The 23,176-nt window shown below is 46.1% G+C and overlaps 1 protein-coding gene across 1 annotated transcript in view; it reads left to right on the top strand.

Moving 5' to 3' along the window:
• The window catches only part of SLC6A5 (solute carrier family 6 member 5), a 58,018-nt gene extending 35,454 nt beyond the window's left edge, over positions 1–22,564 (top strand). The window contains exons 9-15 of the mRNA XM_019651355.1: positions 1,998–2,122; positions 7,165–7,277; positions 8,005–8,136; positions 9,014–9,113; positions 11,467–11,567; positions 15,339–15,506; positions 17,837–22,564. Coding sequence (XP_019506900.1) covers positions 1,998–2,122; positions 7,165–7,277; positions 8,005–8,136; positions 9,014–9,113; positions 11,467–11,567; positions 15,339–15,506; positions 17,837–17,992 — 895 coding nt within the window. The 3' untranslated portion in view covers positions 17,993–22,564. The remainder of the gene's footprint in view (positions 1–1,997; positions 2,123–7,164; positions 7,278–8,004; positions 8,137–9,013; positions 9,114–11,466; positions 11,568–15,338; positions 15,507–17,836) is intronic.
• Positions 22,565–23,176: the final 612 nt, after the last annotated feature.

The following is a 23,176-nucleotide window of genomic DNA, read 5'->3' as shown; positions in this document are numbered from 1 at the left end:
ATGATATCTGAATGTTAAATTTGTCTGACAGGCAATAGGAGAATAAGGCCCATTCTCTTGGGGGGCTGATAGAAAGGAAGGAAGGAGGGAGGAAGGAAGGAAGGAAGGAAAAGGAAGGAAGGAAGGAGGGAGGGGTGGAAGGGATTACTTTTGAGTTGTGACTTCACCATTTACTAACACTTCAAGATGTGGGCAAGATACTTCCCTTCTCTGAGACTGTTTCCTCATCTATAAAATTCAGATTATAATATTTTGTTGAGAGGTAAGAGATGACGTATGCAAAGTGGTAAGATAAACTATTTTGCACATAATAGGTGCTCAATAAACAGCAGTTGCCATTATTATTTTTATTATTATTATATGAGATATTTTGTGAAACAAGAGGAAAAGATTATAATTAAGCTGTGGCCTGGGTTGGCTAGCATCACCTCACAAAAGTGAGCTCTATACCAAATTTCAATGGGTGCAGGGGAGGAGGGAAGGCTTTCAGGTGGCAGAAACAGCTGGAGGGACCGCGTGGGATAGGAACGTGGGGCAGGAGCAGGTTAGTGGGATGAGAGCAGGTGTGCGCACATGGGGCTGGAGACACCCTTTCATTAGTTAGCTAGAGTTGCCATAACAAATACCGCAGAATGGGTGACTTAAACAACAGACTTTTCTAAGTTCTGGCGGCTAGAAGTCCAAGATCAAGGTGTCAGCAGGGTTGATTTCTTTGAGGCCTCTCACCTTGGCTGGTAGATGTCTGTCTTCTCCCTGTGTCTACCCTCTATACGTGTATCTGTGTCCTAATCGCCTCTTTTTATAAGGGCACCAGTCATATTGGACTAGGGCCCACCCTAATGACTTCCTTTTAACTTAATTAGCTGTTTAAGGACCCTATCTCCAAATACAGTCACATCCTGAGGAGCTGGGGGTTAGGATGTCAACATATGAATTTCAGGGGCACACAGTTCAGCCCATGACAGCTGGAATGCCAGACGAAGGTCTTTGAACTGCTTTGGTCACTGCTGCTCATTAACTGATGACCCAAGAATCAGGCCGAACACCATCAAAGGGGCGGACATTGCTCTGCGCTTTGTTAGAAATGAGGCTGTGTGGCGTGGCAGAAAGGACACAGGCCTGAGAGGCAGAGAATCTGAACTGAAATTGTCACCTGCCGTTAATCAGTCCATTACCTTCCCCTGGGCCTCAGTTGCCTCACCAGTAAACTAAGGGTCCAGACAAGGCGGGTTGTTTCCTGAGCACTTGCTCTGTGCCGGGCCCTGTGCTGTGCAGGTACCATCTCCATCCTCGCAGTCCTCATGACTGCGAGGGAGGCAGGGTCACTGCCACTACTTAAAACCAGAGCGGAAAGAAAGCAACTAGCTCAAGGTCATGCCCCGCTAACACGTAGGAGAATCAGGATTTGAATTTGGCGCTGAGGCTCCATCTAGCTGACTTTTCTTGATCTAGGATGGCTGGACAGGGTAGGCTGGGGAGCTGCAGCTTGTGGCCAACAGAGGGCAGTTGGATGAAGGCAGAGCGCTGGCCTCTCTCTCCTTTTTTACCCCTTGCTCTTCTCAGCCTGGGGGTCCCAACCCCAGGCTGTCCTCCTACCTTGGTGGCATTTCATGGCCCCACAGCCTTCCCTTCTCTCATCCATGATTCCTGTCCCCAAAAGGCCCCATCCTTTCAAGCTTTGATGTGATGAACAGACTTGCCTCTGCCACTGCAATAAGGGGAGACCTGGTTCTATAGCACGTGGAGCCAGAGGCCCTGGAACAGGGTGGCTTGGGAGACCTGTTTGAGCCATTTGGTGCTTATAAATTCAGCCTAAGGGAGACTGTGGTCAGGGCTGGTTGCTCCCTTCCTTTTGAATCAGAGAAAACAAAGCCAACCTGCAGTGGACGTGTGTTTAGAAATGGCATGTACCCACGTGCACACATTGTGTGCCATTCCCCTTGTCCCTTCCTACTCACCAAGCATACCTAACAGCCGACTCTCATCTCTTCCTTTAGGGACACCCTAATTGTCACCTGCACCAACAGTGCCACGAGCATCTTTGCCGGCTTTGTCATCTTCTCAGTGATTGGCTTCATGGCCAATGAACGCAAGGTCAACATTGAGAACGTGGCAGATCAAGGTACAGTGTTGTCACTCTGCTGTTGCAGGGCGAGTTCCAGGCTCACCTCACGAGATCCTCATTTATGCTCTGCTGGGAAGTTAGCCTCTGGAACAGGAGGGAGGGTAGGGCAGCCTGGGTTCCCCTCTGCGGAGATATCCTCAGCAGAAGCTCATGCAGGGTTAGGGCTGGTCAGTCCCTAGCCACTGGCCTCGCTATACAGGCCCATGTCCTGCTTTTCTCTCTCCTGGCTTCATTTTCCCTTTCCCCCTTCACTCAGCTCCAGCCTAAGTCAGGCCTACCTTGTTCCTCCTGTTAGGTGTGGGTGGAGGAGTTAGCAGGCACACCGCTGTCCCTGGAGCTGAGGTGGGCACAGCCTGCTGTAGGATGGCGCTGCTTGCAGGGGACTCTGTAGAAACCCAGCACTAACGCTTCATGGGAGCATTAACTTCAGAGCAGCCTTTTCCTGACAAAGCACTTCCCTGACTGTTAGGTCAAATGTGCTGTCAGGGCTTTCTGCTTAGTTAGCAAGGCAGACCTGCAGTTTGTTTTTTCCCCCGCTGTGGTGGAAAGGTTGGATGGTGGCAGTCAGGGGGATGTAGAATAAATGTTTATTCTCTACCCAAGTCATCACTAGATTCATGGCTAAGGTTTGTGTGGTATTTCCGAGTTTACAGAGAGCTTTCGTTTTTCTCATTTAATCCGTATTTCTAGCACAGTGTTTTGCAAAGAGAGTGTTTAATATTTTTATGTAACTCGTTATTTCCACCCGGCATTGTCCGACAAAGGATTTGGGTGTTTGGTAGATTTTCTGGGATTCACGGATTTCACTGTGGCTACTGCCTATCATTATTATTCTCTAATTAGATATTTAGGGGATGACTCAGTGTAGGGACCATGCCAGGGGCTGTGGGGACGTGACTGTGGGCCCTTGACAATCCAGAGTGTGTACCTGTGAGTGGCTTTTCTGTGTGGTTACCTTTCTTCAAGCTCACTGCAATTCTCAGATAATAGCTCAGATACAAGCACTGAGAAAACGAAGCCCTAGAAATGTCATCTTCTTGGTGGGCTGCTGGGTCTCTCCTGGTTTCCCAAGGATAATTAATTACTGCTTCAGTGGTGCTGAGGGTGCACTGCTGGCCCCAAAGAGTTAAAGAGCCACACACACTCCAGGGGGGTAATTATGTCTCCCTGGAGAGTGTGAAACCCGGGGATGCTTGGCTCTGCACAGTGCACTAAATTAGAGGCGCTGAGCCAATGGTTCTACCCACTGAAAATTCTCAGCCCCCTGGGGAGCATGGAGGGAAAGAGAGAGGGGAGAGAAGGCTTTGTCTTCAGGGGTGCCTGTGCCACCCCATGTCTCCCTCTTTTCCTCCCAGCAGAGTAGCTGGAGTAGGTAGGTCCTGCCCCACTTCCTAGCAGATCTGAGCTGTTATTTTTGTGACATGACCGAGCTCGTTGTGAACCAGTGGCCGAGTTGCCAGAGTGATTCATGAGACACGGGGCACATTGGTTAATGCTTCTGAGCGTCTGAGCTCTTTCCTGCCCCCAGGTGAGGGATTTGGGGGGCACATGCTATTAAAGCCCAAATGGAATTTGGTTTTTCCTTTATATAGAAAGCATCTGACAATTGCCTGTGTTTCTCTCGGAAACGTTCCCTTTCCAGATTTTCACTTCCTCTGATTTTAACGGGGAGAAGAGCACTTCTACCAGGTTCTAAGGTGTTGTGTTACTAACTGATAGTTTCTCACTGTCACCAACACAGGGACAGTGGGCTGCATTCCCGGCCGGGGAGGAGGCAGTGGCCCATGAGGCCTTCTCCCCGACCCAGTGGGGTGGCTAGCCTTGTTCATCTGAATTTACATGCATTCTTTTATGTGCTTTACATGCTTGTCTGATTTCCCCGGTATAATGGAGGCCTGATGAATATAGAACAGAGATTTGGGGTCAGGCCTGCATTCTAGGCCAGCCCCACTCTCTCCTAGCTGAGAAAGATTGACGTATAGACACATAGTACATTTTTGCTGACTCAACGTTAGTAACTTCAGTTGGGTCTTTAGTTAACAACAGGTTCTCTTTAATGACCTAACAATATTTTATTTTGTTTACTGCTCCCTTCTAAGGGAGGCAATTTTATCACAGTCATTACCCCTAAGCTTGGCCATATTGGAGTTTTGGGGGCCTGAGAGTGGGGTTGGTGATGAGGTCAAGCTGTCCTCGCCTTTTACAATGAGCGTAGGGAAGGGGCATGTTCTTAAGGCATCTACTCCAGAAAAGCATCTTCCGGGATAGTTAACCTTTTAGAATCATCTCCCAGTCACCTGTGTGGCTACCTGTGGAGCAGTGACTCATGGTCAAGTCCAACCTGAAGCCCTACCAAGATACTCATCCAACAGCAGAAAGACTGGGTTAGACCAGAGTAGATGGACACAAATGTGAGAATGGTGTTTAGAGTTCACAGGTCGAGGTGGTACCCGTCAGGTAAGCAGACCACTAGGAAGTGCTGCCTTGGTTCCCTTGCCCCCTAATGGTTCAGAGACCTGTCAGTCAAACTGAACACTCTCAAACAGGCCTGACCGTTCAACCATCTACCTGTCGCCTGGATGCCAGCCCTTCAGCCCAAAGGCACAAGGGTTCCGGCGGCATAGCCTCTGAGAGCTGCTCCATTTGTAATAGGTTTCACAGCCCGGTGGCCGTTCCTGGTGTGCTGTGGGTCTTGACATATTGTGTTGACCAGAGCCCCTGGCTGTGTCTTTAGTGGCTCTCTAGGATGAAGGATGCTGTCGCTGTAGGTCTCTGGGGACCTGTCCAAGTTGCTGGCATTCAGAGCCCCTTCGATCCCCTCTCATGGTCTGTGTGTACTGAGCTCTCACTGTGTCCAGGCATTCTTCTGAGCCCTTTATCAACACATTTAATTCTCACAGAAACTTGGCGAGGGTGGGTACTGTTCCCACCGCTGTGGGATAAGGAAACAGTTTTGTCCAGAGAGAACAAGTCTTACCCAAGGTCTCACAGCTTGTAAGTGGCAGCACCAGCTCTCCAGTCCACGAGGAATGGGTCCTGCGCTCCAGCCACTGGGCTGTACTGCCTACCATTGGGCTAGAGAGAAACAGGACTTGGCCTCTACCAGGCGCGTGGGCCTCATCTGGAGAAAGCTCTGCTGTGGCTCAGACAGTCCATCTTTTGAGAAAACAAACAAACCTGAACTCAACAAAATAATATACAAAATGTATTTTTAAGATCCACTCCCCAGCCACCTTGGACGAACGGAGTTTGCTGAAAATGATGCCGTTATCTGTATACTTTAGGGAGGCAGCTGAAATTGAAGCAGGCCGCATGTTTTGAAATCACTTTCGCCCTGAAAAAGCAGTAAAGCCCAAAGGACTGAATCCTGTTAAAGCGATCAGCCCAGGGCCCCCGGTAGTGGCCGTTTCAACATCTCCAGTCCACTTTATGGGTCCGACTGTTGCGAGAGCGCTGAACTGCCTTCCTCAGTGTTCTGCATTCGAGACCGCTTTTAAACTGTAGTTTAATACAGACTTTTCTTTTATGGTTCACATAGGGAGCCTTCCGAGGCTGGCTCTGCCATCCGCTCAATAAATGCATAAAGCAGGGGGTATCGGAGGCATTTGGGGCTTTTTTCTTTAAATACCCCAAGGCTCGGGGCAACACTGGGAGCAAACACCCTGATAAATTTCAGTTTAAAAGGTGCTCTTGTGCTCAAGTGACAAAAATGCCAGTTGCTGCAATTTCTTGTTTCTAGACATGTGCTGGCTGCCAATTGCCCCAGCATTCACTTGTCTCCGCCCATTCTCGTTTAGTTTTTTCCTTACGAGGAAAGTCATAACTGACAATCATGACTGACAATCTTTAGCCATCTTGAGTTACAGCAATCTTCCCAGTGAGGTCATGAGGCAGATGGGAGTGGCTGGCAGGGCTTCGTGATGACAGAGGAAACAGCAGCTTAGATATCCTCCTTCAAGAGCACATGCAGTAGTCTTTGGAAACCCTGAATCAGAGCTGCTAGCTTCCAAGTTCATTGTCCACTCAGAAGAAAAGCTAATATTCTGCAGGTGTTGATGATGTGTGAGGCATTATTTTCAGTGCTTTGCCTGTGTTTTCTCATCTGTTCCTCAAAGCCACTCTGTGAGGTAACCTATTGGTATCCCCATTGAACAGATGGGTAAAATTGAGGCTCATGTGTAAATTAAATCACTTGTCTAGGGTTGCACAGCTGGTGAATTGTGGAATTTGAATTTGGACCCATGTCTGTCTGCTTTCTCAGGCCTCACACTATGCTTCATTTCCCCCCTTCCCCAGCTATGGGGATGGACTGATGTAACCCCATGGACTGATGTAGCCCCATCTTTACTAAGCCTTTGTAGGGCAAGATCCTAAAAGCTTTAGATTGATTCATGTTTTATGTAAAAGGCTTCTCCTTGTGGAGTGAATAGGAGGGCGGGTAGTTAGGGGTGGGGGTGAGTAATGATGTCATTCTGGGCATGTTCTAACCTTTAGAGCAGGGGTTCTCAACCTCAGCACTATTGACATCTGGGTGGAATAATTCTTTCTTGTGAGGAATGTCCCATGCTGCTAAGCATCCCTGACCTTAACACACTAGACACCAGAAATCATCCTCTGACCTCCTAGTTGTGAGAATCAAAAATGTCTCCAGACATTACCAAATGTCCCCTGGGGGGCAAAATCACCCCTGGTTGAGAACCACGATTCTAGAGGGTAATTATTATTCTCCCCCCAACTCATCAATACAAAGATGGGTTTGTATTGATGGGACACAATCTAGCCTTGGGATCTGAATCACTGCTTCGGCCCATTTCTGAGCCTTTCCTCTGAAACGAGTTCCCCAAGATGTGGACCTTCCCTTTTAGGAGTTTGAGGTCTAAGTGGGGAGATGAGTGGAGACGAGTAAAAAAATAACAACTGTTGGGAGCAGCGTATACTCAACACCAACTCAGGGTCTCCATGGAGAGAGGACCCTGTGGGCTTCCAGGAAGAGGGGGCCCGGGGCCGGGCCTGTCCGCAATTTGTCTTGTTCGTTCCAGGGCCAGGCATTGCATTTGTGGTGTACCCGGAGGCCTTAACCAGGCTGCCCCTCTCTCCGTTCTGGGCCATCATCTTTTTCCTGATGCTCCTCACTCTTGGACTTGACACTATGGTGAGCCCCTTCCCCTTCCATCCCGGCTCCAGGCTCCTTCTGGGGACCCCCTTCTCCTGGGTCCTGTACGCAGCCTGTAGCAGGAGGTGGGCTTAGCGGTACCTGAACCTTACCCTCGGGCTATATAGGGATGATGAGGTTCCTGTCCAGGGCTCAGGATAACCTTCTATTTGTGGGTGACTCATGTGATGGTGCCAAGCAGCCATCCTTGTCTCCCTTTTTTCCTCTCTCTCCATTCTCCATGCAAGGTTTAGCCTGTGCACGTCCTGCTTCGGTGTCGTTTTGCCCAAGCAAATTCTATGGGGCTGGATAAAGGAAAATAATATGAGTTTTAGGGAAGTGGCTATGGGGCTGAGTCTGCTACAAATCATGCTGACAGGAGCTCAGGGTTAGTAGTTGGGTGTAAAGAGGACTTTTCCTCGAGGAGAAGATGAAAGGCAGGGACACTGGAGGAGAGGATTTTACATCTCATGAATCCAAAGTGAGGCTTCAAATATCCTGATGGGTGAGTGTGAGTGCAGTCTCTGGGGGCTGGAGACAGTTTTTAAAGCTTATAGCCTGTTTGGATTCCCCTAGCTGGCCTTGTGTAGTCCCGTCAAGGGACTACAGTCCTAAAAACCAAACCTAGCACAGATACCACTTTCCCCGGTGGGAACACAGAGGGCATTTTGGAGCCTTCTGGGTTGGGTGGCCTATCTCAGATGCCGCTTTCCTGTATCCATTCCAGTTTGCCACCATCGAGACCATAGTGACCTCCATCTCGGACGAGTTCCCCAAGTACCTGCGCACACACAAGCCGGTCTTTACTCTGGGCTGCTGCATTTGCTTCTTCATCATGGGCTTTCCAATGATCACTCAAGTAAGTTGGGATGGGGGCAGATGGGGGCCTCCTGGCTATTGATCCGTTTACCCTGAGCTATCAGACCTCATAACAACAGCCAAATCACTGCCATTTTTGCACAGATGACACCAGTTCATTGGGGATTCTGGCCACAGAGGGAAATATGTCACCTTGGCTACTAATGATCTTTCCAGGATCTTTATAATTGAGATGTAGCCTTCGTCAGCCAACAAGGCAGCTGTGTCCTACTTTAAGAAAATATAAAAATCCAAATTGACTGACCAGAGAAATTTCTGGTTGATTATTCATTATAAACAAGAGTCTACAGCCACCTGAATTCCTTCTGGCCCTGAGTGTATTGGTCAATTGAGTGTGAGCTCACTCAGTGTACGTATTGCCTTTGCTCTCTCTATGACCTTGGGCCTTAGTTTCTTTATCTGTGAAATGATGGATTGGAATGAGATGGTTTCTCAGCCTCCTCTACTGTAGAGAGACTTAAAGAGTGAGGTAAAGATGCAGGGTGATGCATGAGGAATAAAGACACCTAAAGGTTAAATGAAAGTCAATCAAATGCAGATATGTGAGTCAAAATGGTCATCTAGTTCTTAGAGCAAAAATGAAGCAATCTGACTGCTTTCACATCTTCAGATGTTGACCTTTGCCTTTTAATAGTAAGATGTGCGATGGCTTTCTGTGCTTCTATTGGTTTGCTCAGGGTCTCTCCAGGGACCGCTTCGCTAACACAGCAAGGCCTCCAGCTTACACAAGGGACCAGCTTTAGGCAGGGAGATCCTTTGGCTCCTGTTTACACCCGACTCCCCTCTCCCGTTAGAAGTGGGGGAGAGCCTCGATCCAGGCCCACTGATATTGGTTGTTTCTCTTCCCTTCCTTCTAGGGTGGAATTTACATGTTTCAGCTTGTGGACACGTATGCCGCCTCCTATGCCCTCGTCATCATTGCCATCTTTGAGCTCGTGGGGATCTCCTATGTGTATGGTAAGGGAGCAACCGTGCCTGCTTCTCTGGTCGAACGTAGTGTTGTTACGCAGGTTTTCCATCATATGTAATAAGACAATGAATGGGCTTAATTGCTGCTACTTAGGGAACATAAAAGAGCGGCGCCTTTATCCCCAAGCTTGCTTCAGGACCACTGTGACCCAGATTTCACAGAGAAATGACTTTGACTTCTATTCCTTGGGTTCTGTCCCCTCACATATGCCCAGAGAGTCTAGTGTCCAGAGGCCACTCATTGAAGGTGTTGATGACACTAAAAGAAATACACAAAGACATATCCAGAGATGGTCAGGTCTGCTGCCCAAAGCAGGCACTTTTTGCTGTGGACACAAGGAAGGAACTTGGAGCCTTCCTACTTCATGGATTGACCTCCCTGGAAAGGCCCTCAGAGCTCACTGGGCCCGGTGCCCCCAGGAAACCAGCAAGAGCTCAGAAAGAGGAATGCCATCTCTCAGGTCACACAGTGATTTAGGGGCAGAACAGTGTTCAACTCCTGGGTCCTATCTCCTGGTCCAGAGCTGTTTCCACCCTACAGTGTATGTGGTTGACCCTCGTTAGGATTGCCTAGGAGTAGAACAGGAGGCTCACTGCGACCTGGGAACTGTCAGAGTGAGTTGAGAAAAGCCGTCGGTGACTCCCTGACACTGTTCCCAGCACAGGGCACGGGGCGTGGCTGTTCTCCATGAGGGCTGTTGTCAGTGGGGCCTGGAGACTCAGGGCCATGAAGAGCTGGCTGATGTTCTGGGTCTGGGCTTGCTTGACGTGGAGTAGAAGTAAATGGCAGGAGCTGAGGGCCACTGAAGATCTCAGGACCATTATTCTGTCAGCGGGGGCTAGAGTGGACTTTTTGGGTAAACTTTGCAATCAAAATCTAATATCTATACAAGAAAGAACATGGATCTTGACTACACGTCTCTACAAATTTTCACTCCCGTGTAAGCAGCATCCACATCAACAACTACAATATTACCAGGGCCATTTGTTTTCAGAGGGGCTGAGATGAACTATGCTCTTCCCTGAAGGATTACCACAGCCTCTGCTTTCAACCCCAGTAAGAGGTTGTCTTCTCATGTCACATCACCCTTCCCCACTTTCAGGTAGCAGAGAGCAGGCATTGAGGAAACAGGACCGGGAAGGATAAGGCTGGGCTGAGGTGGGCTGGGGGCACAGGCAGGTGATGGCAGCAGGTACAGGTGGGGCACAGGCAGGTGATGGCAAAGGGTAAGAGGTGGCAAGTGAAGGCTGAAAGAGGGTCCCCCAGAGACTGAATTCCCTGCTCCTCATGGGGCTGAGGACCCAGAAATCCAAGGAGGCTGGGAGAGTGGGAACAGGAGGAGCGAGTGGCCAAGGTCTCAGGGCAGAAGGGCTGAGGACGTGCAGGGCTTGCTCTCCATGGGAAGGCAGAGCGCAAGTGGGAGCAGCTCTGCCCCTCTTGACCTGCGAGGGTGCCCACTTTGCACACAAGTGACCAGAGGAAGCAGGAATGAGGAGCATTCAGCTGAGAGCTGCTGGCTATGAAGGAGCTCGAACTCAGGGACCGTTCATGTCCCTTCAGCGTCGCCATCTCACAGTTCTAGAAAGCCATGCTTCTGATGAACTCAGGAAGCAATGCAAGAAACCGCTGAATTCTAAAACATTCCTCAAGAGCTTTTTCTTTCAAGGAGAGGTTTAAAACTCTTTCCTAAACCAAGAGCGTGTGGGTTTGGTGGTTATGTGGGGGCATGAGACGAGCTATCTGCTCTGAATGTTACCTGAGTTAAGTTAATCAGTGACCAAGAGGACAGCAGCCCTTTGAGTTCCAACAAAGTGGGCGATGGCCACTTGGAATTCCATTGGTTTTTGCCCGCCATTATCATCTTACACAGAGCAAGGGAAAACCGACTCATAGAAGTGTCCTTGGGAGGGTGGAGGACAAAAAAAACAATGTACAGTGACTCTCACTCTAAACCCCAAGGCTTTCATAATACACTGGGATTACAGACCACAGCCTTAACTGCTTTTGCCAGAGTTGTTCTGAGCACATAAGGCCACCTCTCTGAAAACAGCCACGCAGGTAAAGATGCCAGGCTGTGGCAGTGCTGGGTCACACAGGCTGGAACTGAGTTTCTTAGATGTCACCATGGGATGACGTTTTTGAACCTCACTGCAGAGAAGATTTAATATCTATTTAAATGTCTGATTTTTCCTAATAGTACCAGCGGTGAGTCATTTGTCTGCTGGTTTCCTGCATCATAGGGGTCATGTTGACACCAGGCTGGGGCCCTCTCTAGCCAATGCCCCCACCTCACCAGCTGCCGCAGCACCTCATGCTCGGTCTCCACTTGTCTCTTTGCAGGCTTGCAAAGGTTCTGTGAAGATATAGAGATGATGATTGGATTTCAGCCAAACATTTTCTGGAAAGTCTGCTGGGCATTTGTAACCCCAACCATTTTAACTGTAAGGATTGCATGCTTTCTCGTGCAGCTAGCACCTCGCATGTGTATGTGGTGCTTTATGCTTGAACAAGGCATGTGCCTACATATGAGCCTGGGAAGCTGGAATGATGGGTATTGTTACTGCCTTTCAGGTGTGGAACCTGTGGGTCAGAGAGGTGAAGCGACTTGCCTAAAGGTGCTTAGCCAGTTGGGCACCCTTATGCGCCGTTTAGAGTACGCTTATGGAACATTTCCCATTCTATCAGTCTGCTTCATGTACTGATAGCAGAGAACAATCACATTTCCCACTGCCCATCATGGTCCAGGCTCTGTTCAAAGTGATTTATTTATATGTCACCCCATGTCTCCCCCACAGCAGCTCTGGGGGGTTGGCATAAGCATTTCCAATGTGCAGATGAGGAAACAGACACCCAGAGGCTATGTGACTTGCCGAGCATTGCGCACCGAATACCCAGCAACAGCCTGGGTTTGAACCCAGGCAGCCTGGCTCCGGAACTCTTGCTGCTAACCACGACTCAATACAGCCGCTCCACAGCTAATGTAGCGTAAATGAGACTTTTATCGTTCATTTTTATTGCTTCTGAGAACTATTTTGTTATCTTCAAGTATGGTGATGACACTTTTAGGTCATCTGACATTCATCTCCTGAAAGATCAGAGCCCTTCATGTGTCAGTAAATCTGCACAGGGACTTACCTGTGCATCTTGTGGCCTCCTTTGATGTGCCATAGGCTGCAGGCTTTGCCTCAATGCACCCTCCAAGCAGAGTAATTGATGGAGACCTTGCCTTTCCCCATCCTCCTCCCTGGCCTGTGGTGGGTGTCAGCGCCACAAGACTGCAGGAAGTCAGATGTAGTTCTGGCTGGACCCAGCAGGTGGCAGTAGAAACCAGTTTAAAACCCTTAGTCTACGTAACAGTACCAGCTTCGCTAAAGGAACACAAGCCAGGATGGAAGTAAAATTGTAAAGAAAAAATATTTTTCTTTTTGCTCTTTTTTCTTTCTTTCTTTCTTTGTCTTTTACTGTCACAGAATGAGTTTTAATCAAAACGCAAGTTCTTTATGAAAAGACAGAAGTGTAGATAGAAAAACCACTCAGCATTTATCTCCCTCTGCACTGGCCATCACGCCGAGTGAGACCCACACCTGTACTCACATTTTAGCGGCTGTAATTTGTCTGACAAGTCCCACCAGATTTGGGGCATGAGAGTTGAAAAGAAATGAGATAGATTTTCCAGTGTCTTGAATTCAGGACCAAAAAGTGTCTGGAGAACTCAGATTTACCTAATTTGGTGGGAAGAAGTGACACTCTTCCACCTCCGGCGTTTTCCAGCTCTGTGGAGCTTTGCCGTGTCCCCCAGTTAATACTACACGTGATTTATTCTCAGGTGGAATCCAAGTTAGAATCTGCTCTAGATGCTTATGTGCCTTTCCCTCCTGTCTTAGAAGAGGTTAAGCTTCAGGGAATTGGATTATATTCTGTAGAAACATCACATAATAATCAGCACTACTATTCGTGGAGGCCTGGTAAGAGGCGGGCACTTTACGAACGCTGTTGCTAAAGCTTTCGACCTCTCTGCTTGGTGGGCGACTCTATCCCCATTTTGCAGCTGTGTGCACTGATGCTTGGAGAGGCTAAGGTGATAGTCCACGGCCACAAGACTTGCAGGTGACAGAGCTAAGAATTGAATTCAGGGCTGCCTAGGCCTCAAGCCCACCAGAGACCTGTGGAGAGGTCTCAGAAAATATCCCAAACCAGATTTCCCTTCTCTGTTTGGGAGCTAGGGACAAGCAGAAATGGTCCATTCCATCACCATCGCCACTTGTTGAAGTCTCTTTCCAGAACCCTCTTGGTCTGCCATCAGCAAAAGGTCAGGGTGGGCCAGACTCGGTGGCCAAACTATCATCTCTCATGGCCAGGCTAATGTGAGGGCAGCGTTTTATCACAGCTGACTTGGCAAAGGGAAATTTATGGCAAGAACAAGTTTGCACAGATACGTTTGATGTGATATTTGAGCAACTAGAAATGGGTATCAAATGACCAGGCCTCACACTTATTTTTTTGCCATTCTGTAAAATGGATATTTGTAGTGTGCTGAAACGAGCTCAGATTATGGGTTTAAATTACTTCAGAACCCCTGAAATAAAATTGATCATTTTTATATGTGCCTTCGTGGATTTATAGAGCTATAAATATTCTCCATGCAATTATTGTATACATAGTCAGATCACGTTACTGAATTATGCGCACACATAAGCAGATGAATTGCTATTTATATAGTAAATGAAATGGAGCAACTTACCATAAATACATTAGGCCATACTTCCAATAGACTGCCTAATAAAGCTTATAACTCTAGGGGCAAATGTTTAAAAAGGGGCCAAGAGTCAGGCATCTCTTTCCATAAGAGCAGGTTTTTTTCAACAGTTGTCTTCAGGCTCGTGTTCCTTCGAATCAATGCATTGAATTATTATCGCACTGAAATACTCACTTGCCCCAGCAGCCAGGGCTTTGCAGCCATAATATAGATGACTTACATTTGTGTAGTGCTTCACGCTTTTCCAAAACATGTCCATATATTGTTTTTCCTGACATAATTCGCTCCAGTCATTTTCAGGCAGTTATTTTACTGCTTCAGATAGAACAAGAGAAGTGGGGAGGAAGCGAGGACTTATGTCATTATTATTAGGTCCATTATTCTAGGCTGATGCTGCCACAGGCGGGATGAATTCACAGATGAACACAGTTTTCTCAAGGCAATGCCTCCCCAAAGGCTTGGGCAAGAGCAATTAGAACCCCCGTTCTGTTTGGGCACCTCTCTTTTCAGCATGTGTCTTCCCTTGTTCCTTTCAGCTGCACTAGCCCAGACATCAGCAGGGTCTCACTGCTGTTGCTAGCTAGAGAAAGTGTGCAGTGATAGGAGATGGGAGAAAATCAGTCACGACCTCCCTTAAAACTGAGGGGCAATTCTTGAGTAAATACTAGGCTATTGTTCCCAGAAAACTCCTGTGTGGAATACGGGGTGTGAAATATATCCGTTTTACAGCAGAGGACTCTGAGACATAAAGAAGCCCCCTGTTAACTAGTGGTAGAGCCCAGGCTAGCTGTTGACCTCCTGGCTCTCGGCCCACGAATGGGTGACGAGGACTACTCACCTTGAGTCAGTAGAGAGGGGCCTGTGCTTCCATTCCCTTTGTCCCACAGTTGATTACAGGACCAAGCTTCCATCTTTGTCGCTGCTTAGGGATGACTCTAGGACACTCAGCCAGCTTTAGAGGCAGCTCCTGGGCACACATGGAGAAGGAGTAGATTCAATTCATGTTTTAAAAATCAAAGGACAGAAACTTAAGGGATTTCTTTCTTGTAACAAAAGCTGGTTATCCATTATGGAAACTGCAGACAACCCCTTACACACACCCACCATCCCTCGCTCCCACCTCCATCCATCAGTCTCCTGGGTGTAGATCCTCTAAACGTGTCTTCTCAGCCTGTGTGTGTGTGTACACCCACGCGTATGCATTGCTCGGTTCCTGTGAGATGGCAAATGCAGGATCAACAGCCACATGGATGTGGCGTCTTCACCTCTTTGAAATCCAGTTTCTTCATTTGGAAAACGGAGTAATAATACTTCCCTCTCAGGGTCGCTATGGGTGTGAAACGAGATAACAGATATGAAAGCATCAGACCCATAGCAGGGGTTCAATCCATGGCTGTTAAATGAAGGACTACTTCACGGCACCACTCTAACACGTGTGTTTCTCTTTCCTTCCTAGTTTATCCTTTGCTTCAGCTTCTACCAGTGGGAGCCCATGACCTATGGCTCCTATCGCTATCCTAACTGGTCCATGGTGCTCGGATGGCTAATGCTCGCCTGTTCCGTTATCTGGATCCCGATTATGTTTGTGATAAAAATGTATCTGGCTCCTGGCAGATTTATTGAGGTAATTCTGTCAGCTCCTGTCCCCTGCCATCCCCTCCCGAGGGAGAAGCTCTGAGAGCTCTATGCATTAAAAAAACAAAAGATTCGGTAAACTTATTCTAGAGGGAGACTTGGTGATTAAGCGATTACAGTTGCCACTGTTTCTATTAAACCCATTTTTATTATGTATTATTCCTCTAATGGAGGTGCTCAGCCAATCCACAGGCTGAGCTGTTATTATGCTATTCCTCAGTGGTGACGGCTCTAGGGAATAAATGATCAGACTGTCCCCTCTTCCCTGGAGTTTTCTTCTCCTCTCCCCTCACCCACAGTTTAAACCCCAGTGTTCAGTTTTTAACCACACATCAGAGTCCCCCTTTCCTGATGTTCCTCTCTGTTCAAGCCTCCTCCCTCCAAACATCTGTAACCATTCAATTAAAAATCACTACCCCTTCGTGCTGTGCTTGTGTTAGGAATGGCTGAGGGGGTCCAAGCTGCTTAAAATGTCACCATCCTATAGAACATAATGCAATCTCCAGAGCATGGCTGGTATGAGGTGGAACTTGTCTTTCTTTGTCAGTTAATTCCTTGCGGGGCCCATTTCCCATTTCTAATGCAAAAACAAACAAAGCAAAACAAAACAAAAACAAAAACAAAAAAGCAAAACCAGACAAACAAAAACATTCCCAGAGTGGATGGGAAGAGGACTGCCACTTGTTGGGCCACCAGCAAAGTGTGGTCAGGCTTCTGTTACTTATGACAAGTCACTTGCTCAGGCACGCTAGGAATAGATCGGCCCTGCCTCCATCTTGAAGATCCAGACCTGGCGTTTTGGACCAGACTGGTGCTACTCAGAGTTTGGCCCAGGGACCAGCAGCAACAGCACCCCTGGGAGCTCATTGGAAACGCAAATGATGAGACTCTAGCTCGGTTCCCCTAACCACAGTCCTGGGGAATTGGGACCCTGGTGTCTGTAATTTAACAAGCTTCTCAGGTGATTCTAATGCAGTCAACTTTGAGAGGCATTGGGTTTGACCAAGGTGCAGAAACACCTGCTGATAGAGGGCAGTAAAGAGCAGCTGTAGGGGCTTTCCTCTCAGTCAGCCAGATTGAGGGAAAAAAAAGAGAGGTCCCTGGAGTGTCTTGTGAAGGCTTGGGAGGGGAGAAGCGAGACGGGCAGAAAGCACACGAGTAAATGTGTGCCACAGATGCCCACATGCCGGGAGGCAGCCGTTATTTTTCACTGGACTAAAGATGGAGACAGGGTTGGCAAAGGGAGAAGTAAGAATCTTCTTACTGAAGCAGCATTCAGGTTTTCGTCCTCAGGAAGTTCTGTCCATTTGTCCCCTTCGAGGTAGGTAAGTTCTCGTGGCCTCCTTCGTGCCCAGGGACGGCTTGCTTGCGCCCCAGACGAATCTCCCCACCATTGACCCAGAAACCTCTTTCCCTGAACAGAAGCTGGTTTAGCCTCTGCTACTTTTATGTTAGGCTGAAATTCTCTAATCTGAGGAGTTGGCTATATACATTTATTATGGTTGGTTTGGGACACAAAGGTTGCAAACTGATGATTAAGGGGAGATTAAACTAACAGCTATAAGAAGCGGCTTCACTTTAATAGGTAATAAACACATAATTGTTCCCTCTTATGTAGTCAGAAATATGTTTTCTTTCCTCCTTCTAAAAAATGTTTCAGTCAAATTATGTTTTCCGGAAGAAGTTCAGTTGAAGGATTGGAGATAGTCCCATTATTTTTAGCTTGCCTGTGAGAACCCACACTGTTGAACTGAGTCAGAAGCATATATTTTTGTCAACAGATAATTAAATCTTTGCTCACTCTTGGCGATGTATCTTTGGGATTGGGATTTTTTTTTTCTGGCCATTTATATACTTTTGGGAAATATGCTAAACAAAATCCAATTATTTTGATATAGCAACCCACTGTTGAGACCACAGAACAAAAGTAATTGGGCATGCACGTTCTTTGCAAACTGCGTTTGGCCGTGGAGAGAGAATCTTGCCGATTCTCTTCATTTGGAGGGAAAAAGTGTGTAATTAAAATCTGGGTCTTTTTTCCTCTATTAATCTTGTACAAGGCAAACCTCGAGCCATGGTAATATTGCTTGCAGGGTGATGTAAATAATTTCAAGTGAACCAAACTTACTCTCCTCTTTAACGTGTCTGTGGCCCAGTTAATTAATAGGGCCGACTTTCCTAACTGCTCCCCCTGGTGGGGGCTCTGTTGGCTCAAGGGGGAGTTCTGGCAAATGTGATTGACAGTCTGGGGTTGGGTGGGTGGTCCTAGGGGAAGGTGCACGACTTCTGTGACCCTGTGTGTCTTTGGCTTCTTTGCAGAGGCTAAAGTTGGTGTGTTCGCCGCAGCCGGACTGGGGCCCATTCTTAGCTAAGCACCGTGGGGAGCGTTACAAGAACATGATCGACCCCCTGGGAACCTCTTCCCTGGGACTCAAACTGCCAGTGAAGGATGTGGAACTGGGCACCCAGTGCTAGCCTGATGGCATGGGACGGCCAAGGCCCAGACTCCATCCTGGATTTCCTCTCTGCCTCCCCCTGCTGGTTTCCCCAGCTTTCCTCCCATTTTCCTTCGTCCCTCCCACATTTCTGTTCATACCCGTGCATGAGAGTGGTTCCATAGGACATAGTGTCGCATGCTGTAGTGAAGAGCTAGACAGACCACTTGAAGCACGGTTTGCCTGTGTCCATGGTGTCAGTGTCCGGTAGGGTTGGTCCCCTGAGCACACATTTTATCCCCCAGGAGTGTATCAACTAGGCGAGCGCTTTCCAGCGAAGTCACAAAGGAGGTTTGTGTGACTGGTCAACAGAGAAGCGTCCACTGTGTGTTGTCATGGGTGGTGCCAATGAGGCAGATCCAGGATGGCAGAATAACAGGACTGTTAATTTGGACTCATCGGTGGCGTAGTGGTGAGCTGAGCAGCGTGGTGGTTTCATTCAGACACATAAAGATCAGGGTACATTTGGAGGGGCAGCAGTGGTCAGAAAATGTTGTCGAGTAAGACAAGGCCACTGGCTTTGGACACCACCAAGGTGGTTAAGTTCACATTTCCATTCACAGTAGGGGATGCTGCCTTCTTTTGTACCAACTGTGTCCAGTGTGCAAGGACTCTGCACACTGCGAATCTCAGCGAAGAGTCGGCTCTTCCCTCAGTCATCCTTTTTTCTTTTCCTTATAACCATATTTGTGAATTCTTTTGGTCACTTCTCCCACCTCTGCACAAGAAGCCATCATATAATTTGTGCCTAATGTTGTATGTTCGTAATAGAGCTCCATTCTGGTTTCTACGTGACATTTAGCCCTGTGGTTCAGTGTCATGATCCTGTGTTTCTTCTTTTCTAAATGTCTTTCTATAAGCTGTCGATACCTTGTCTTTCAACCTCTGGGAAAATAAGACTCAGCCTGGTTCTGTCTATATATTATATATATAAGACACAAACTCTTAAAAGTCAGATAACTTCTCAATTTTTACTCTTCACTTTTTTCATTCACAGCCAATGCCAATTGTGGTCATAGAGAAAGAAAAGAAATGGAGAGCTTAATAGAAAGCAACCATAATATTCACTGCGCTGGTAGAACATTTTAGGTCATGGTATTTACAGATATTTCTGATAAATACAGCTTAGGTAAGTAGCAAGCGAGCCAATTAAGACTATAGCTTTTAAGACTACATTTAGCTAATTCAATTTTAAGAGTTCCCAATTCACAGTACTCATAAGTGCACTCTCTAATGAGAGCAAATCATACGTCTGCAGAGATTGGCGAAGCCGTAACCTTTATTATCTTCTTGTATCCTGAACATGCATATATGAAATTTTTAAAATGTGATATGTGTTCATGTAGTGTGTACTTGTAGTGGTGTTTTCTGTCCTTATAAATATCTTATGAATCACTGTAGATGGTGAGTTTAGACTAGTGTAGTCTGGGTTTTTTTGTTTTTTTCTCTTACAGTAATAGGTAAATCTAAAATTGTTTCCTTTAGGGGAGACCATTTCAATCATTTTCTTATTTGTCTTCATATTACAGGGTCTCAGGCAAAGTTTTCAGTTCAAATCTTGTATATTGACGTGACATTTTCATCCTGTTCAACAGCAATGAAACCCAACAACAGACCTTAATGTAACATTTGTTTAAAAATGACTTCATTTGTTTAAAACAAAAAGTCTCAACTCATTTTACTGAGCTCTCCCTTTTTTAGGGCAAACATCATTACCTTTTGCCAACACCAATGTGAACTTCTAGTTTTCAAGAGCAGCCTGTGGAAACTTTTAGAGAAGGAAACAAAGATGGGTTTTGAGCTTTAGGCTTTCGTCTCTTTTGTCTGCAGTGCATGTTTGTCCTCCCCCCCTCCTCGATCTCCTTTTCCATCTAGTTCCCAAAGCTAGAACTTACTAGAACATATCTCAGAGGCTAAGCCCTTCCCCTAGACTTAGCTTTAGGAAGCTGAGCTGTGGCCTCACCTGTCCCAGTGTTTCCCATAGTCATCCGTTGGCCATTAACAATGGTTTCCCCAAGAAAGCCATATTGATGAGAAGCCCCCATTCCTGTAGCAGATTTCGCATAGTGGTACCAAAAATTAGTTTCTCCAGTTGGTCCCTGGTGCAGTGGGAGAGGCAAGGGACAACAACTTAGATTTGGAAATCATCTGCAGCCTTTCCAATTTGATGGTAGAAGGAACGAGTGGAAATCAATTAGCATTCTCTCATAGGACCTGTGTGTTTGTGTCAGGACGAATGATTTTTGGATTTTCTCTCTTGCTCCTTGGCTAAAAGTTGATTCTGATGCTGGATGCCAATCCACTTTCTGCTAATTACTGCTGTTGTGATTAAAAGAAGCGGGGAGAAAGCCCTGTGGAGGCTGCAAGATTTGTCTTGTCCAAACTGAAAGTTAACTTAATTGTGAGAAGGGGGACCCCCTCACCCTCAACTGTTTTGCAGTTGAGAGTAGTTGCATGGTGTTCATTGCAATCTGTCCAGTCAAGACACAGTAGCTGTTTCCTGAGCAGCTGGGTTTTCTGTCTCCTTTCCCCTACAATTTCCACGTTTCATATACCCATATACGTTACACTTTCCTCATAGGTAGAAGACTCTGAACTTATCTGGCAGCAGTTACATTGGCAAATGTAGTTTTGCCCATGTCTATAGTCATGTTCAACTTTGAGGCTTTCTTTGCCAGAGGTGGGTTCAGTGTCTGAGCTATTTCCAGTTATTGAGAATCTACCCGCTCTGCACCTCCCGGAGACTTGGCTGGGATGCTAAAAGTTGAGATGCATATGACCAGATGGATGTTTCTATGCTGTGTTAAAATGCACAGCCAATTGGAAGGAAAAAAAAGTGAATGAATAAAAAGAACATGAACAGCATTATCATAAACTGTCACTTGAGAGTCCCCCTTCAAACTGAGGAAAAAACTGAGTTGCTGAGAAAAGACTTTCATTGGTTCACTGTGTAGAATGTGGGGTATTTTCCATTGGGGAGATAATTTCCTAATAGCAACAAATGCCAGAAACCCATTCTGAGTTAAAAAAAAAAAGCCATATGTTAAAAACAGTAACTCTGTAATATCCTTAAAGGAGAAAAAAAATGTATATTTCTTAACTGTTGGTGTTGTGGCTTCTTGTGCAAATACTTGTCTTGCATATTAGTAACTTAATCTCTTTAGGGCCATGTGTTTGTCGTGTATAAATGTGTCCAATCTGGTCTTTTTTTAAAAAAAAAATTTCCCTTTGTATTTATTTATTGCATGAAATCCGGTCAATGCAAAATCTTGATGACCTCAACGTCTTTGAAATTTCTGATGTGTTTTTAATACGTAAGACATGTAATCAACTTGTATTTCAGTGAGTGGCACTTTAAAAAAGACATTTTAACACAACGACCTTTAAATGGATAAGACGGGGGTTGTCTTTGTGTTAATGTTGCATTGGAGCTGAGTTTTCCTTTAAGTTCTTATTCTGTTATCTACGTGTGCCTCAGTGCTTCCTGACAACCTTCACCTGTCAGCATGGTTATCCCATGCCTCAAATTAAGATTTTTCTTTCCTTTCTGTTCCCTTGGCCATCGGTCATTTTCCTCTTCCCAGAGACTTGCACAATAACAATTGCTTAATGTATGCGTGATGGCAAGGTCACAACACCGCTGCTGTTTTTGCACCTGGATCTGGGTTTTGACTTGCTTCTTGAAGGCAGATGACTCACGTGAAGGCTTGCTGCGTGGCAGGTTGTCTTGCAGGGAAAAAAGTTCAGGGTCAGTGAAGGAGCATTTCTTCTGTTTCGCACTGGGTATCATTGCAGAAAACGTCCAGGCTGGGTGCAGAGGTTTGGGTGATGTCATCCTAGCACTAATTTCTCCCCAAAGTGGCCCTAGGATCTGTAAAAGTGAAGCTTCCTATCTTTCCTAGATTTTGCTTCAACTGCACAGAAAGGCTGAGTAATGTTGAACCGTAGCCTCTGCTCAGTCACCTCAGAGCAGCCTGCAGCCAAAGAGAAAGTGTTTTCAGAGTGGGCATTGATCACCTCTGAAAAGCAAGCAGTGGTTTGATTTGCCTGCCATGAATTAAATACATCTTCAGGTAACCATTTGCCTTATAGGTGTATTTTATTGTTAGGGTGATACTTAGTAATTGACTAGGAATTGTTTTGTCTCTCATTTTTTTTGGTCTTTTTTTTTGCACTTTATTATGGACCTATCATTGGAATAGGTTTATTTTTAAATGGCATCTTTGGCTATTATCCTAAATGTAGGCATCTTATGTGGTATTGTTGCCTATGAATAAAGATATGTTCCCTAATCAGGTCCTTATATTTTTTCATTAACTGTACATGAAGAAAATATATTATGTTACAAATGATGCATCATATATATATTATAGAGTACATACTATATACTGTGCATTATTCATTTAAGAAGTCATTATTCTTGAGGCCCTACCTCAAATTTTGTATTTATGTGTACAAATGCAATTTATTGTATTATATATTTGCCTATTATATACTGACATAAATTAGAATTTATCCTTATAATGTATGAGTTCACAAAACCCTAAATAAACATCAGTGTTTAAAACATGATGATTTTGGTATTGTGTCCATTACCCACACTCTTCCTTTCTTAACAAATGCCCTTCAGGTGCCTGCAGGGCTGATCTATTTTTATTGGGAGAAACCTGGAACAAAAATGGAAAACTGCCCTCCTGGGTAAATGAGATTTGTGCTGATGTAGAAACAAATATCAATAGAATTGTTATATTCTTAACCATCAGAATATACTATTGTTTGCTGAATTATTAATTACTCCTGATGGGAAGGACAGAAAGGGAGGGAGAGAGTCTGAGTGAATCTGAATAGAGGGACTAGGCAAGTTAAATCCTTGAGTGTGTTGTAATAATCATATTGTCAGTCTTCAATTCCACTTTACTTCAGCAAACATTTACGTAGCTCCTGCATTGACTTAGGTCGCAGGCAAATCTGAATAAAAAATAAAACAGTCCCAAGTCTCAAGGAACTGAGAGCCTAGTAGTAAGACTAACTCCTATTAAACAAACATACAAACAAATCAATAAATGCCATTTCTCCCCTTGTAAGTAGATAGAGCCTCCAGGTTTCCTGCCCAGAGATGGGCCCTGAGCTCCAGTGTCAACATGTAGAGACTGGCAGTGTGCCC

The sequence above is a fragment of the Hipposideros armiger genome, unplaced genomic scaffold (genome assembly GCF_001890085.2).
Source record: "Hipposideros armiger isolate ML-2016 unplaced genomic scaffold, ASM189008v1 scaffold_159, whole genome shotgun sequence".
NCBI lineage: Eukaryota > Metazoa > Chordata > Mammalia > Chiroptera > Hipposideridae > Hipposideros > Hipposideros armiger.
Note: the sequence above shows the minus strand (reverse complement) of the source record. Positions and strands in the feature narration are given on the sequence as shown.